We start from the raw sequence: 17427 nt of genomic DNA on the forward strand, positions 1-17427 counted from the left end.
CTGATCCGTTTTGCAAATCATCTACTATACAGCCTCTGTGTAGGTGTTCTCAAAAGCACACATGTATATCAGTTTATTAAAAGGATGCTAGAAAAGAACAAAAGCTTCTGCCCTCACAAAGTCTGGCGCGACACGACAGGGTAAGGGATTTGTTTTAAAAAGTAGTACTTTATAGAAATATTTGCACATCATATGAGAGAAACAAAAGGGGGATTTAAGTTCAATTTGTTAAAAGTACAGTTCCCTGATTTGGAAGGGTCAAAAGCCAACCGAAAGACATTCTGATGGATGGCAAATAAAGCAAAATTTTAAGCCCCTGGAAAAGTACAGCTGCATACAGGAGCATCAAGATTTTTCATGAGGAATCTACTCCATTTCTACTTGAGTAAAAAGTGGGACCTGAGCACCCTCGGCCTCTTTGAAAGCCTCTGACATTTTTTTCAAGTGAACAGAAAGAGAGGATTTTCATGAAACCATCAAGCTTTTTTTTTTTCATAGGTAGTTTTCCGGTGTAGATAAGTCCCTCCTCACTGAGTCTGGGGCTGTTTTATTTAGGGAGGGAATTAATTTGGGGGCAGGAATGGAGCAAAACCATCTCATGATTTTAAATAACCTTCTCACAAATTACTCATGGTACCATACCTTGCCCTTAGGACATATGTGGCACATATGAGCTATGACAGGATCTCACTACTGATTCATTTCACTCCAAACTGTTAGTCGAGGCCTAATTTGTTGGGGTCTGTCCCCTCCAAGTATGTGCCACAACCTGAAGTTAAACAAAATGTAATCAAACCATAACATTTTAGAAGCCATTTAAGACAACCTTTTTGACAGGATTTGTGTTAAATTTAACAAAATACAATTATCCCTAGGGGCAACTTGCAAAACAGACCTTTTCCAAAATTGAAGATCAGAGAATTAAAATCAAAGTATTTACCCAGTGGTCTTTTCTATGCTACTTTTAGTAGCTTTATAAACATGATGATGAAAAATAATCATATAATTTATTATTAAAAGTACAGTAATTCAAACAATTGTGTGCAATCTAGAAATTCTGCAACTTTAGCAGCCTAAATGTTTTTCAACCCTGAAACATGTAAATATTTTAAAAACTCTTCAGTTCTGTAATTGCTATGAGCTGAAGAGAACTATCTGTACCCTCCACTGACAAACATTATCAAAAATTTCTAAAATTAAGTTACTTGCTGCAAAGTTTAATTTTGTCTCATGCATTTAACACTGTAACTGAACAACAAAATTAAACCACTTTCCTCTTTATGTGGATCCTCCCCAAAATTGCTAGAAGTAAACAGTTTTTCAGGTTAGAAGGCCTGATAAAATGATTGATTATATTTAAAAATATCTTTTAAAAACAGATTGAATTTAAACTTAATGTTGATACTGAAAATCCAAGTATTCAAAAAACATCTGAGAGAATAAATATCACTATGATCATTTAGGCAGTATTTAAAGACTAGTGATTAGCATTATCTAGACAAGAACTTTGAACCCGAAAAAATTAAAGGCCATGCTATTACAGCTTCAGTTACAAAAAACCTCAGAATCACAAGTTTGTAAGCCACCAAAAGTAAGGAAGCTGCTAAAACAAAGTTTAAACCACCTATGCGAGCTAGCAAATAATTGGAACAGACCTGCTCACATACAAAACACGTCTACAGCAGGATGCGAAGTACCACCAGCAGAGTCCCCCAAGGGCTCACGCTAGGGCCCCTCTTGTTTCATGCCTCTATCAATGGTTCGAGGAGGTGGTGTAATGCACACAAGCCTGTGTGCAGACAATGCCAGAGGGTGGAGGGCTCAATAGCAGTAGTGTCACTCAAAAGGACCCAGACAGTCTAGAGGGGTGGGCGAAGAGGAATCTCACCCAACTCAACAAGGACAAACGTGATGCCCTGAGCCCTGGGAAAGAGCACCCTCTGCACCAGTACAACAAGCAACTGTCAGACTAGGCCTGCTGAAAAGAACCTGGGGATTTGGTGGACAATACTCTGCTTTGGGCACAATGCTGGAGAAGATCATCTAATGACACAAACGAATTTCTGCTGCTATGATTTTAAAAATTAATTTCAAATAGGAAATGACCATTTCTGTTCAGAGCCATTATTATAAAGTTACATAAGAAAATGGGTAGAGTGCAAGATTACAGTAACCACCAACTGCACCATTCCTGCCTCAAAGCTTTCAATATTAATCTAAAATAGAAATAACCTTTAAACACGAAGCAGGCTTTTTTTTTTTTTTTCCTTCAGATCATGTATCTATACTGTAGACCACAACAGGTTCAAGGATACTGAAGAGGGACTGTAGTGATAGGACAAGGGGTAACAGCTTCAAACTTAAACAGGGGAAGTTTAGGTTAGATATAAGGAAGTTCTTTACTGTGAGGGTGGTGAGGCACTGGAACAGGTTGCCCAAGGAAGCTGTGGATGCTCCATCCCTGGCAGCGTTCAAGGCCAGGCTGGACAGTCTTGGTTTAGTGTGCCGTGTCCCTGGCCATGGCAGGGGGTTGGAACTAGATGATCTTAAGGCCCTTTCCAACCCTAACTATTCTATGATTCTATGACTGTTCACTGGCCCATAGGCTACATCTCATAGACAAAGAACATCCATTCCACATAGCACTTGACTACAGACTTCCTCCTCATTGCTCCATGTGATGTTGTTCTGGCCCCAAAGCAGGTTATGGGTTGGTTGCTTGGTTTGATTTGGTTGTTTTGGGGGTTATTTTGTTGTTGTTTTGTTGGGGAGGGGTTTGCCCCTCACCCCTCCTCTTTTTTCCTCTGCCTTTTTTTTTTTTTTTGGTAAGTGGGACAATTTTTCAGTTTGAACATCCAAAGTACCACAAAAGCTAAGCTGTAACCCAGTTTAAATCATTACAATGTTTCCATAGCATGCTGATGGTATATGCTCCATGCTCTCAGACATGAGACGAGGATATACTGAAGTGCTGAAGCTGCAGGAATTCTGGTACAGTCTTGACTATGCTGCCTCTTGGCACTAACCCCCTGCCACTGATCCCCTGCCTGCACTACCCCTCAAACCATGCTTGCATGTCATCTCATTAGACACCAGTTGGCAAAAAACAGTATCAGTCTGCACTAACAGCAAAGCAGTATGTATGTTCACTCTGCAGATTAATTTCACTAAGAAAAAGAGACAAGCCACAGATCAAACATTCTTCAGATCTACAGTCAATCTTATATATTTAAAAAAAAAAAAAAAAAAAAACGAAAAACAAAAATCACTGAGGTTTTTTCCCCCAGAATAAAAACTGCATGTTGACTTACCTCATAAAAAGTTTGGTATCTTGCAGAAAATACAGAAACAATATCCTCCATTTCTAAAAAGGATGGATATACCATCCAACTTAAGAACTTGATCTGCCACAAGAAACTTCTCAACTTCAGTTATAAAAACTCACTCTTCTCTGGTGAAATGACGATACATTGAATGCATCCCATTTGGGAATGGAAGGTGCAAAGAGCTAAAGCTATAGGAAAGCAACAAAACTCTAAGCAATATAGATTATTCCCAGTTTTCAAAATAATTATACACTTTCTGAAAACAAAACCTCTAGATGAAATTAAATGTCTTACGTTCAGATATTAGCTTTAAATTGTGTCGAAGTTAAGACAATAAAACGCAACAGAACTGGATTATAAAATGATACCTACCATTTGTAGATGCAAAATAGGCTGATTTTCTGAGTTTCAGCTTAGTTGATAACTATCTCAAAGTTCAGAAAACAAAGGAATTTGAGAAATAGTCTTGTTTTTCATTTCAGCCAAGTTCCAGCATTTATAAAACGCTGATTCTTCTCAAGCATCTTGCCTTTCAGTCAGTTCAATTCCTCAATTACAGGCAACATTTCCCTCGTGTAATTATAGAGTTATAAAGGCAAAAAAAACGTATTTTGTCATTTCTTACATGCCCATCATATTTAAGAGCATATAGGGGGTTGCTTTTAATTACATTCTGCTTTCAGCATTTTGAACTGAATTACCACCTAATTACAGCTTCATATAAATCCTTAAAACCAGAAATTACATCTTAACAAAAAAAAGAATCTCAAAAAGCGGTATTTCACCATTTAAATTATTTTAACAACATATAGCCATCCTGCCAACGAAAGGTACTCAACATCATATGAAGGCCAAGTCCATGTAGTTTAATAGTTACTAACAAGCCTTTTCAGTGGATAACAAGAATAACACTGAAATTAATTACCATTTTGGACTGATTTTGCATCCTGATTGAAACAGATTGCACCAATTGATACCAGTAGAATACATGAATACCCGTACTTACAAAAGGCAAGTTTTCAGAATTCAGCAACACTTAATTTACCTTCCAAAAAAATCAATGAAACTGAGTTGGCAATACACACAAGTGTTCCTGTTCCTCCACTGCTACACTGTAAAGTCACCAAGATTTTAGGTTACGCAGCTGTCAACCAGACCTTCGCTGGCATCTATACAATTCTAAATATGTCGCTTGCTCATTTTCTCCATAACAAAGCTTCTACCTGAAAGCAATAGCAGTACAATTCATTAAGAGGACCATCACAGAGAAAGTTCCAGAGACAGAGAGGTGAAGGCTGCCATCCTGCTAACCCTTCTTTAACTAACACCCATTTGAAAATGGGATTCATTTGGGAGAATTGGGGGGGGGGGGTAGAAAAAAGATAAAAAGAGAAGGTGTATTCTTTCACTGAACTATCTAAAAGGAGTTCAGTTCTTTGTGACAGCACTTAACTACAGGTGGATACAAGGAAGTACTTCACACCTCCAATACCCATCCTCCATAGATACCAGCCTAACACCACCACTAGTGCTACCTCCAGCTGCTTCTGACTGCAGGAACAGGTAGTCTTCCCACAAACGCTTCCCTCATTTCCAAGTGTTTTTCAATACCTCTAATCACATAACCGAAGATTTATTCCTCCAGTTAGAACATGAATTGTCTATTTTTTTTTCCTAGCCAGACTGCTTGCTTCCAGTTACAGCTTTAACTAGGAAATTCAGAAGAAAACCATGAATGTTGACCTTACTCCTCAAGGCTTACTTTACTGTGAAACTATTACAATAATTACAGCAGTAGATAAACCCTTCTCAGCTTTTTCCACCAGCAACTGAAGTATTTGATTTATCCAATGTATGTCTGGGTTTCTTAGCCACATAGATATGCCATGTAAACAATATGGCAGAAAATATTAATTTTCTGTGGGATTAATCCTAAATACACTCTGTTTGCCACTGTAGTCAAAAATTGTTTCTAAGAAAAAACCTCCACCACACAGACATTGCAGGAGAGAGAAGATAAGAGATGCCACATAAAGTCACTGGCATCCAATAACACTTCAATTTCCATATGGAAATAACAGGAAATAAGATGTGCTGAATTTTAAGCACCAAAGCAACAAAAACACATTAAGATTTCATCACACAAGAACTTGGCTGTAAAATTTGTAATTTTCTTGATCTTTTTAAATAGTTCTCATTTTCAGGAACATCAGATAGCTAACAGACCATGTATTCCACCAACCAGCTAAAGCAGACATTTGCATTAATCTGCTTTCTGTTAATTAAGTGGTGGAAATGCATCTCCCCTTCACCAAGAAAGCTCTTCCACAACCAGATGCCTTGTCAACCTTTATCTTTTTACAGCCATATTATAATGATTATTCTCCAGATGATTTCCTAAGGATAAGTAGCCAGAACTTGCTGTATCTTGGCTCAGAATCATGTAAATGATTCTGAAGGGCTGAGGGAACTGGGGTTGTTTAGTCTGAAGAATAGGAGGCTCAGGGGGGACCTTATCGTTCTCTACAACTACCTGAAAGGAAGTTGTAGCGAGGTGGAGGTCGGTCTCTTCTCCCAAGTAACAAATGACAGGACAAGAGGAAACAGCCTCAAGATGTGCCAAGGGGAGATCTAGACAGGGTATTAGGAAAAATTCCTTCACAGAGAGGGTGATCAGGTATTGGAACAGGCTTCCCAGGAAAGTGGCAGAATCACCATCCCTGGAAGTGTTCAAGAACTGTGTAGATGAGGCCCTCAGTGATAGGGTTTAGTTATGGTTTTGGCAGTCCTGGGGTAATGGTTGGACTTGATGATCTTAAAGGTCTTTTCCTACCTAGCTGATTCTATGAAACCTCTAAAAGACTACTTTTGCATATTGTGTCCGCCACATTTGTCTGTGAATAAAGGAGACTACTTACCTCTCAAGAGATCCAGACACTACACCTGTAAACTTTATAATGATGATTTCGAAGACAAATTAATTCTAATTTCAAAGAGAAATAAACTATGGAATTCAAAGCCCGGCAATGTCAAAATCAGAAGTGTAAAAGGTTGGAAGAAAAGGTAGAATCAGTAAGAAGGAAAAACATTTAAGTTACTGTTATTTTCCCCTGTACCTAAAGCTAATAACATGACAAAAAAAGAGAACCTCTCTAGTTAAAACGGTGGAGGGGGGGGAAAGTGTTTGTCTGTCCTCATTTGCAAATCACCTCAAGCCATCACCTAAGGAATTTCGTCCCCAAATTCGGGGGAGGGGGGGAGGAGGCTTGAAGCAGGGGGGGAAGAGGAAAGAAGGGGAAGAAATGGTAGTCAAATACTGTCCATTAAAACTAGCTGAAAACTTTTATTCATGATTGCAGTAATTACCTTCTTGCACCCCGTATAGCAGAAAGCAGCTTTCCCCTTACACAGAAGGCCTCCCCCTGCCAATTTACGTAACAGCCAGCATTTGAAGACAAATTTAAGGTTTTTCTATGAGAAAAGAACTGTGACTGAAGAAAAATATGCAAATAAACCCATGACAGCAGCATCTCTCCAGAAACATTTGTCAAGCAGAGTTCTACTAGAAGTATGCTTACCTGCTCTAGTACTGCATTAGCAGAAGCACAGCTATTTCTCATAACCCAGATTTAGGGTTTTCAACTGTTGTTAATATTTAACAGGTAACATGGAAGTGGTAACAGAATTCTGATCTGTAATCAAAGTTATAACATCAACCTTGAGCCGTGATACTTTTGAACTATGTAAATTTACATCTATGTAAACTACCTATGCTTAAAAACGGCATTAAGTAGGTTTACAAGTCCTGCTCTCAACAGCAACATCAAGACTGCTGGGGCATTGCCTAATAGTAACACACATAAAGTGTACACTCTTACAAAAAGGAATTTTGAGCAGGAGTTTACTTTAAAAGCAGTACTAAGTCTAAACAGCTTTACTGCTCTGCCTATGCAATAAAGCGAGTAGAGTTCAACCACAATCATGGACAGCTAGCAGAGAACATACCAACAGACAATTTAACAAACGATACTCCTAAACCTTTGGTAGGATTTTCAAGTGTTACCAAATTAATAATGACAGTCAAAACCACATTATAGTAGCAAAATTAAAGAGAAAAAGACTAACCTCACACCCCTCTCAATTCCTTTAGAACACCTAACTATTCAGCTTCTGAAGCCATGGGAGTCTCTTGGGCTTTACAGTTCTATTTAGATGAATTTTTTTTTTGGTGCGGGGGGCGTGAGGATTTAATTTAAAAAGAAAAATCACACATCCCCCAGTAATAATCAGGGGAAGAATAAATGAATTAAAAAAAAAAAAAAGAATAAAACATTCTCCATGTAGTGAAAACTTCAACTACAAGGGTCTTTCTGACATGCCACTTCCTTTAGCAAAATTACTCTAGACCTTCTGAATGGCTTGAGAATGATCTAGCATTAGGAAAGAAAGAGGATTAACACTTTCCTGATGTGCATTCTTTTACATAGATGATTTTTAGCATGAATTTAGCTTAAGTGAGGTTTAACAGATATATGCCTTGCCCCTGTAAGAGACTTAGAGCTGCAGAACTACTTTGATGATGGACCACCAGGTACCGAAGGCAGAGCAGGTAGCTCAGAAGAGAGGAAATGATGGTTTGGAAAATATGGAGATTAACAGTAACAAAAGGAACCATGAGATGTTAAAAACTATATAGAACCCACAACGTAAGTTTTTGGTTGAAGACAATCCACTATTTCAGACATCTCCCCAGTTATCAGCTGCATGAGGTATATATTCTGAAACATCAAAGAAAAGTATGAAAGTATACATTCTCTTTTCCCAAAATTTCATAAGGTCTAACTCTGCAATCACAAATCCAGAGGACACAGAAGCATATTTCCTTGAGGAGAACACAGATAATATCTAAAGAGAAGTGTTCTTTGATGAACAAGCTACTTTATTATTTACTTTTTTTTAAGCACCTACAATCTTGCTTTACCTACAGAAGAGGCACAGGAAGCATACTCAATTGTTCCTAAGTATTCTATTATTACTTCTGGATCTTCTGTTCTTTATTAAATAAAAAATACACATGGGTTTATATAAAAAAAAGTATATTAGAGGGCATAGGGAGAACCTCAATCTGGGTACAAGGTTTTAATGTTTAGTTAATACACATTAATCTCATCCTCCTGAATTAGTATGAATGGGTGCAAACCTACACCCACTCTTATCCAAGCATCTACAAATATTTTAAAGCCTAATAAACATAACACAGATGTTCTTTTTCAAATCTCTTAGTCAGAAAAGGGAAATATCTTTCAATCTCTTAGCAAAGATTAGCAGATTCACTGGAAATTCCTATCCATCTTAAGTACATTTACAGAATTTCATACAGCATTTACAGATAGTAAAATAAAATGCCTTCAACCTCAAGACTACTTCCACACCCACCACACAGAAAAAACCCACAACATTTTCACCTATTTAAAGAACACCAGTATTAATTGGCTACGTAACCAACTGCAGAAAATAGTTCCATATACAAATAAATTAACAAATACAGAAAACCAAAACCCCCACTCCCCAACACACACAGAGTTGCTGGAGACTGCATACTGGAGAAAGACAAACCAGACATCTTTACACCTGAATTCTAGGATTTCTTCAACCATCACCAATACTCTTAATTATACAGCCTGGGTAGACTCTTTTTCAGACTAGAAAAGAAATTTCTCTTCCAACAATGATACTAGAATCAATTGATCAGGTATGATTTTAAACCAAAACAACTCACAGTTAAAAGAAGAAACACTGCTGTACTGCATGATAAAAGCTTACATAATCTTGACATTATGAACATAAAACAAAAACTTATTGTTGAATTTTTTTATTTTTAGACCTATACCAGGACTGCAGATACTCTAAAATTTTAGGCGAGTAGAAAATAGTTTAGTAATCGTTAAATACCAGAACACTTAATGTGTACTACTGGAATAACCACCAAAACAATGTAATTAACATGACAAGCAGCCCGAATTGCAGACAGTTTCCTGCTCATTTAGCAAAGATTAATTCCTTCTTCACAAGCAAGAGAAACATTCGTTTTACCTCACCGAGAACAACTCGAGCGGGGGGGGGGGGGAGGGGGAAGACGGCCTTTGTTGCTTAACCGTTCTGTTTAATAAGTAGGATAGGTACTGTTAACAAGATCACTATTCTGTGCTCTAGGCAAAAGGATCTTAATAGAAGGACGTGGAAGAGAGAGACAGACATTTAGATCAGATGGCACGAAGTCTTTCAGAAACTGTCAGTGAGAGGGGGGAAAAGTTTCCCTACAAAATATATTCCTGAATTAAGAGGAATGTTGCTGGAGTAACTTAAAAATAAGGTATGAGAAAAAGATGAAAGATGAATTTTCTACTGCAAGATAAAACTGTTAGAAGAAAACACGTTATGTTTCAAGAGGAATAAAAAATAAAATTAAAAAACCCAACCAACAACCTTCTGCCTGTCCTTAACTTGCTCTGTTGTTTCTCTGGTTAAAACAGAAAGGATTTTTTCTGGTTTATTTCTGGCGGTGCTCGCCATTTCACAGCACATTTAGCACACGCGGAATCGATCAATACAGCTACAGACATAAGACTAGACTATCCATTTACTAACCACAAGAAAACGTCCTGTTCAGCAAAATCCTGTACCTTAGAACACTGAAATTTTAAACGGCGTTGTTACACGGATGTCAAGACTCCCTCACACCAGTTACACTGAAAAGCTGAGCACTTGTCTGCTAAACAAGTATACCTCTGCACACCCTGCAAGAACACTAAAATGAGTATCTCAACCTACAGAGGACTGTACACACATTCCAAATGTAAGCACAAAGTGCCTTGCTTGCCATGTAAGTACTACTAGAGCCGCTAGATAGCTCATAATAGGGGTGTTGGGGGGGGGGGGGTGGGGTGTGAAACTGATGGAGCTTCAAACGGAAACATACCAACCGTTCCCCCCAACCACTGGTTGCTGCCATAACGATTTTCCTCCTAAAGAAGCATGGGGAAGTCCTCACACACCCCTAGTTCCTCAGGACGCTGAGCTGCTGTTTAAAGAGAAAAGTAGCATAGCTTTTTCGCACTACAAGGCAGTGACCTACTGAGTAGCAAAATACAAAGCGTTACAAATGATAGCTCAGAACCTGAAAGTCTTCCTTTTCAGCCCAATTCTGTGCATACATCTACACATGCTCGCACCCTCGCCATCATTAAAGGACGAGCTAACACTTTTTGAGTATTCTAAACTAATGAAGTAGTAATTAAGGTTGTCATTCACCAATGAGTGGTCCGGAATAAGAGATCTAATTGAAGTTAAGAGTATTTCAGTTGGGTTATTCTTATTTAAAGAAACACCATGAAACACTAATAATTGCATTGCCGGATTACTGTATGTGACACCAGGTGGTTATGTCTCTACATTTGTTCCACACAACTGATTTGAAATCCAAACACTGCACGCGTTTGAGGTGCTCACGTTATAAATTCTTAAGTATAACGATGAAAACAGCTTCTGCCTTTACAGTCACTGTCATCCCCAAACATTTGTTATTTGAAAAAAGGGAAAACTTCTTCTCGTTTGTACTAATCGATCAAGTTACCTCAAGCTTTCAAGTGCTGACCCAAAACCTTACGTATAAAGAGACAAAACCAGGAACATTCACTTACCTGAAGAACAAGAGATAAGAAAAACAGCGAACGCCAACTTAGTAGCAGCTCCCATTTTCCAATGCTGTTAAAACATTTAAGTGACACTAAGTATCCAGTTTCCTGGGTCCTGCAAGGTGGGAAATCTCCCTTCCTGCTGAACCGTTATAAAGCAATCTATAGCAACATAACGTTGCTAGAATATAACAACAGATAATGTTCGTAAAACAGTAAAATCAGATTTGTTTAGACACTGATGATCTCCCTCCGTCTTTCTGGCGACAATCCGGGTTGCGGGATGGATATATTTGGAACTGTGTTTCAAAACACACGTGTCATTTGGCTTCTGTGCGAACAGTGGCAAAAAATTAATTCATAAAAATATTTTACGAAACCACTTAAAAAAAAAAAAATAATTCAACAATTAAGCTGCTGGACGCGACGAAGTCTGGGAGCACACTCCAACTCTCTTCCACATCAAGCTCCGTAAAGCATCCTCCGTAGGTGCCGAGTATCGGGAAGTCGTATCGAAGTCAGTAAACGCTACGTTTACGTCCTGTCTCCCCTTGTACAACGTGTAGTGTTTGGGAGAAAAGTAGCTTCATCTCAGTTTCAAACCTCAAAAGCCTCCGGGTGAATGGAGGAAGTTTTTGTCAGTTTCTTGATGAAAACTACCTTAAAAACCAGAAAGCCACCAGCTACACCTGGCCAACACTTCAGTTTTCCTTAATAATGCTGAGGGATTTAGCGTAAACTAGAAGAACAGACAGGGAAAACCAAGAGTCTCATAATAAACCAACCTTCGGGCTTCCCGAGAAGCGGCAGATCTCCAGTCCTTCGCGAGTCAGTCAGAGCCGCACATCTCCCTTCTCTCCCCCGTCCCCGCGGTCCTATCTCCTGGGCCGTGCAACACCAGCACTCCCGAATCCCAGCAAGATTTCAAATTCTTCTAAGAGATTTCCATCCCCTCCCCCCCAAGAGGCTATATTTGGTATTTAAACACAGAAGAGTGACTGGGGAAAAAAATAAAAAAATTAAAATGCAGTATCCAGCCGCTGGGGAGGAGGGTGATATATTCTTTGTGGCAAATCCTTCCTTCCTTGCCGTGCTTCCAGGAGAATTCAGCTTCTTTGGAAGCGAGGAGGCGGCGAGTGCGACTGCGGGCACCAAAGGGAAGGATGCAGCGGGCAGCTCCGTGCTGGCCTGGCGGGCGGCGGGTTTCCTCCTCCCGGGAAGCAGGGCTGGGACTCTCCTCCTTCTTAACTCCTCACGGACACATCGGTTCCTCGCCGCACCCCCACCCGCACGGAGACCCGCGATAGTCCCGGCCCTCCTCGCAACTCAATGCAGTCCTTGCTCTTTTTCTTTTTTTTCCTTTTAGGAGAAAGGAATAAGAAATAGCAGGGGTGGGAAGGAAACGCCTGCGGAGCTCCTGCTGCCTCCTCCTCGTGCCTCCCACACGGCGAGCCCCGGCCGGAGGGCGGCGGGGGAAGGAGTCTCCTCGTCACCCTCTCCCCTAACTCTGACCCCGGCTCACTCCCGGCTCCGAGGAAGCCACTGCCGAACGCAACTCTCTCGTCTCCCGGACGGCGGAGGCAGCGCGGCTGAGACCAACTTTGTCCCTCCAGGAGTGCAGTTTAAGGGTTGGCGAGGAGAAAAGGCCGAGGCCGGGGTTTTTCTCTGGGTGGCGGCAGCGGCAGAAGCCGTCTCTAGAGTCTCCCGAGTCCAGCTGGCAGCTCGGAACAGCCCTCCGTACCCTGCTGCTGCTGCTGCTCCCCTGTGGTAATTTCATATCTACCCATTCACTTGTGTGGCGTGGAGAACGGACCCAAGATGGCGGCGCCCGGACGATTGTTTTTGTTTCCTCTCCTCCTCCCCCTCCCCCACCCTCCCTTCCTTTCCCACAATCACGGCACCCCGTCGCGCGACGCCGGGCGGCCGCGCGCCGCCCCGATTGACAGCGGCCCTACCCACTCACGGACCGGCGGCCGCCGCCTGGCCCCGCCCACCTCCACCCCCGGCGGGGCGGGGCGGGCGCCGCGCGCTCCCGCCGCCCCTACCTGCCCGCGAGCGCGCCGCCTCGCAACGTGCGCACAAGCGCGTCCGCGTGCGCGCGCCCCCGCCCTCTCGCGCCTGGGCGCGGCCCCTCTCGCGGTTTCACTTGGCAGCGCCCGCCCGCTGGTGTACCGCCCGCCGTGCGGAGCGAAGGGCGGTGCGGGCCGGTTTCTGTTGCCTCTCGCCTCGGTGACGCCCTGAGGAGGCCGCCGTGCCGTGAGGGCAGGTGTGAGGGACGGACCCGGCCGCGCAGCCCTCCGACACCTGCTCGCTGCGCCCGGCTCTGCCGGCGCCGGAGGAGGAGGGGAGCTGGCGCCTCCCGGTCGCACTCCCGCCGTATTATTAATCCACCTTTGCGGGGCTTGCTCTTGGTGCTCGGGAGCTTTTCTCCACGAGCGCGGCCGGTCTCGGGTGTCGGAGCGCTGTGCAAAACCGCAGAGCGGAAAAAGCAAACCGCCGTGAGAGCCGATGTAAAGCTGTGAGTTGTTACCAGCGGTGCGGAAGCTGCTTTCGTGGCCCTCCGTCTCTCACCCCCAGCCTAGAATGGCACTGGGGAGCTCTGGTGGGAGATAGGCATGTGGTGCTCATCCCCGTGGCAGATGTGTTCCTCGGGGTCATGGCCACAGCGTCCAGGGTGTGTTTTACAGCCTTGCCTTCAGATGCTGTCGTGCCAAGGTACAACGTTTAATAGGTGGTTCTAGGTGGTTGTACCAGAGCGTCACACATGCAATTAACTTATGTTTGCCCTGGTCACCACGAAGAACGGGGCGCTCGGCTTGCATGGTGGCCACGCCGCTGGCCTCTGGCAGCTTGCTCAGCCACCCTCCAGATCACAACAAACTTCTGTTTCCTGTCATTGTTTGTCCTTTGGCTGCTGCGGACCAGTGGCTTGCAGTATTTGTTTGTAGCGAGATAGCCTTTAGAAGTTCCCCAGATGGGCACAACACCGCATTGTTTTACGTGCTGTGCAAGAGCAGAGCAAATGGTCTGCGCTCCAGAACAGCGGTTATAAAGCAGCACATGTGCTGAGTTTGAAATAGAGGAGGGAAGAGAGCAGGAAGGATGAAAAATTTCCGGTGTTTCCACCTTTTGGGGAAGATGTGTGCACCTGTGGTACCTCTAACTAAAACACTTCTGCACTAAATTATCTCCATTAAGGACAGCAATTCTGTTCCTTTCTGAGTTTGGTGACACTCCTCACACTTCTGTTTTTTAAAATGGATGCCATAAAGTATTTTATTTATCTCTGATTAGAAGGGAAGATATGCTTCTTAGATCTGGAGATCAATGCAGGAAAGCATAAGGGCATTAATGCTGGCCTTTAATTTCTGTATTTTATAAAGGCCTGTGTTGTATAAGCAAAAAATACCAAGTTCTCTGAAAACTGGTTACGTTGTTCACTATCACCAGATAGGTCTCAGATGATTCCAGGTACCTTCCTTTTCAGGCTGGTTAATAGCAATGTCTTAGGGGGTTTTTTGGGATGTGAATACTAGGTGGTACTAGATTGGAAGGAAATAAACGTATAAGATATTTCACATATGTGAATAAACAGCAGAGTCAAGGCTGAGTAACATTGCCAAACTGTCTGAGCTGTGCTAATTCATTGATCAAGAGAGGCATTCAGTATGTAGACCTGGAGAGCCACCACTAGTGCTTGCATTCAGGCATGAAGAAATGTAGGTATTTCAGTGTATTTATATTGAGGTGGCTGCTTGAGTTCTTAATCAGGATTCGAGCATCCTTGGTGCTTCTCTGCTGTGTTCAAACACCACCACTTAATTTATCCAGTGATGATATTTTTGACGATTTGTAACATCCAAAAAGCAAAATAAGATGTAAGGGATTGTGCACACCTAGAAGCATCAAGACATGTGGCAACACTTTTTGTGCCATCTTTTATCCAAGTATTTCAGAATGATTTATAAGCATTAATTAATGTAAGTATTACAACACTCCTACTTAATCTGCAGGTTTTAATATTCTTCAATAGCAGAATATTTAAACGTGACCTGTTCTGCAGGTTGTATTTTCACTTGGCTCAGCTTCTTCAAAATGCTCGTCGTGTTGCCACATGAGTAGGAAATTATAGCTAAAAATATTGGTACTGTACATGTGTGTGATTATATATATATACTTACCATTGTAGGTACCTGGCTTTTTTTTTTTCTGACTGACAGAATTTAAGTTATGGTCCATACTCGTATTTTACCAACTGTTTTTAATAAAAAATAGAATAAATATGTCACCTATGTAATACAATTTGCATGAATGTCATAGTAAGGTGTCTCTTACTCAAATAGCTTATTATTCTTAAGCATGGGTGGGTTTTGGCTTGCAGGATTCTTTTTAACAGAGTAAAGCCTTCTGGCCATCCGGGAAATACTAGAAAGCCAGTAATAGTCTAAGATTAGTCTTGTCAGTCACGTGTTTATCAAGACCACAGGAATCACGGATGAAGCCTATCCTTCTCTTTTTTCCTTCCCAGTTCTGAGGCTGAGTGGGAGCACAGCAAGTGGTATATGAATTAAGATGACTGTTGGTAACTAGGATCAGGCAGCCTGCTCAGACTTCCGTGCTGCTCCAGAAGCATCAGTCCGCTTTCAACCCCACTGGCACTGCACATAAGCCTTGCATCCTTCGCAGACCTGCCTAATGTAGCATATGAAAAGAAACAAATAAGGAGAGGTACAAATATGCTCAATTTTTTTATGCAAATAATAAGAAACAGTTTTGTTGCATGGATGTAGCACCGTAATATTGTTTTGGTTAGGTCATTATAGGCACAGTATCAATCGAGCTACCTATATCTCCATTAGGGATTTGCTCCCATTTATTTACATTAAAATTAGGTAATTCGGTGCAAATGTTGTACAGACCTTAGCAGAAATTGCCTACCATTTTTTTGTGAGGTACTTGATGCAAAATGCTTTAAGGGCTTTGGGCTTTCTCCAGGCTGTTGCTTTTATTGCTAGTAAAAGGACGAGTTTTATCCCAAGTAGACATATTAAATATCAACAGGGTTATCGTCCTCTTTCTTTTAAATGTCTTTTCGCGTGCCTTTCTCATGTGGCTTTTGGGGGTGTTTCCGTTTTCTACCTTTTGGCTTTTCATTTCTATTTTCCTTTTGCCTTAAACTCCAGATCTTTTTTCCCTCTTCTCAGATCAATCTGTCTATGCATTTTTAATGAATCATTTGCTGTGACATATGAGCGCTGAAGCTACAGTGTCAGGGACTTAAGCATCTGCGGAGAGCTTCTGCGCCAGAGTAGCAGCAGCAAGATGAAATGGATGTGATCTTAGTTTCATCCTTTTTTGTTCATGAGGGATGGTACTTTGCCTAGAGGCAGCACAAATATAACTTTCCTTCTAGGGAATAATGAGAAGAATTAAAACCCAGCAATGTCTCGTTTTTCTCTTCAGAGCACTGCTATGAATAGGGGATTTAAGCTGTGCCTCTGCTATTCCACACTTAACCACTGAGTCAATACCATTTATGTAGAAACAGCGTTGTAGGTAACAAGCTATTGTGCAGGACTCATATTATCTATGCAAGCATTTTTAAAATGTAGAATGGGAAACATGGGGTTTATAATATGAGGAGTAACATCAACAGGTATAACTCTTGTCATTACCTCGTTAATCTTCCCTCATGGTCCAAGTAATTCTTGCTTTGAAGCTGTGAAGGAAAGAGGACCGCCTTCAGACACTGTCCTTACATAACCAAAACAAAAATGACCAAAGAGGTAAGAAATTGATCTCTCTCAGGGATCTCCTCCTTACCAGTCAACTTAACTTTCTGTGCTGTGAGATAAAGTGCAGATACTGGAGGGCAGCCTAATTAAAAAAAAAAAAAAAAAAAAGGCAAATAACTGCTATATAGTTATTTTTAATTTCATAAGAGTATGCATAACTTATGTGAAACTCATCATGTTTTAAAAGAGTTTTGATACAAATTTTCAGTTTTAGTGCTGTGGACAGATAAAATCACTCACTTCTGGTATGCTTCTGGATTGGGTCAGTATATACGTCCATCAAACTTTTCTCCTTTTATGTTTGCAATCAAACATAAATTTTACTTGCAGCTCTTGGGTCTAGCTGATATCCACAAAGACAAAGTAAAGTACATGCTGAAATCGTAGCCTGATTTTGGGTTTGGGTATTTTGGTGTTTGGCTAAAGTGCACTCATTTTATTCATGTATGTTATGCATATATATTATGTGAGCAGTACTAATGACTACAAATGGATAGGATTTGGCCTGTATCATGTTATGCAAAGCTATTTCTATAGCGAGTCTGTGTGTGTGACAAATTCCTTTTTAATATAATCACATAGACCATGTAGACCCACACTAAGTTGAATGTT

The 17427-nt window shown here is 41.3% G+C and overlaps 1 protein-coding gene across 3 annotated transcripts in view; it reads right to left on the reverse strand.

Moving 5' to 3' along the window:
• The window catches only part of ACVR2A (activin A receptor type 2A), a 70772-nt gene extending 58835 nt beyond the window's left edge, over nucleotides 1–11937 (reverse strand). Inside the window, exon 1 of one of the 3 annotated variants that reach the window (XM_030486995.1) lies at nucleotides 11027–11435. In XM_030486995.1, coding sequence (XP_030342855.1) covers nucleotides 11027–11081 — 55 coding nt within the window. In that variant the 5' untranslated portion in view covers nucleotides 11082–11435. Of the gene's footprint in view, nucleotides 1–11026; nucleotides 11437–11805 lie in introns of those variants that run through there. The other 2 variants (XM_030486998.1, XM_030486996.1) reach the window with 2 other exon arrangements.
• Between the last annotated feature and the right edge of the window lie 5490 nt (nucleotides 11938–17427).

The sequence above is a fragment of the Strigops habroptila genome, chromosome 5 (genome assembly GCF_004027225.2).
Source record: "Strigops habroptila isolate Jane chromosome 5, bStrHab1.2.pri, whole genome shotgun sequence".
NCBI classification, from domain to species: domain Eukaryota; kingdom Metazoa; phylum Chordata; class Aves; order Psittaciformes; family Psittacidae; genus Strigops; species Strigops habroptila.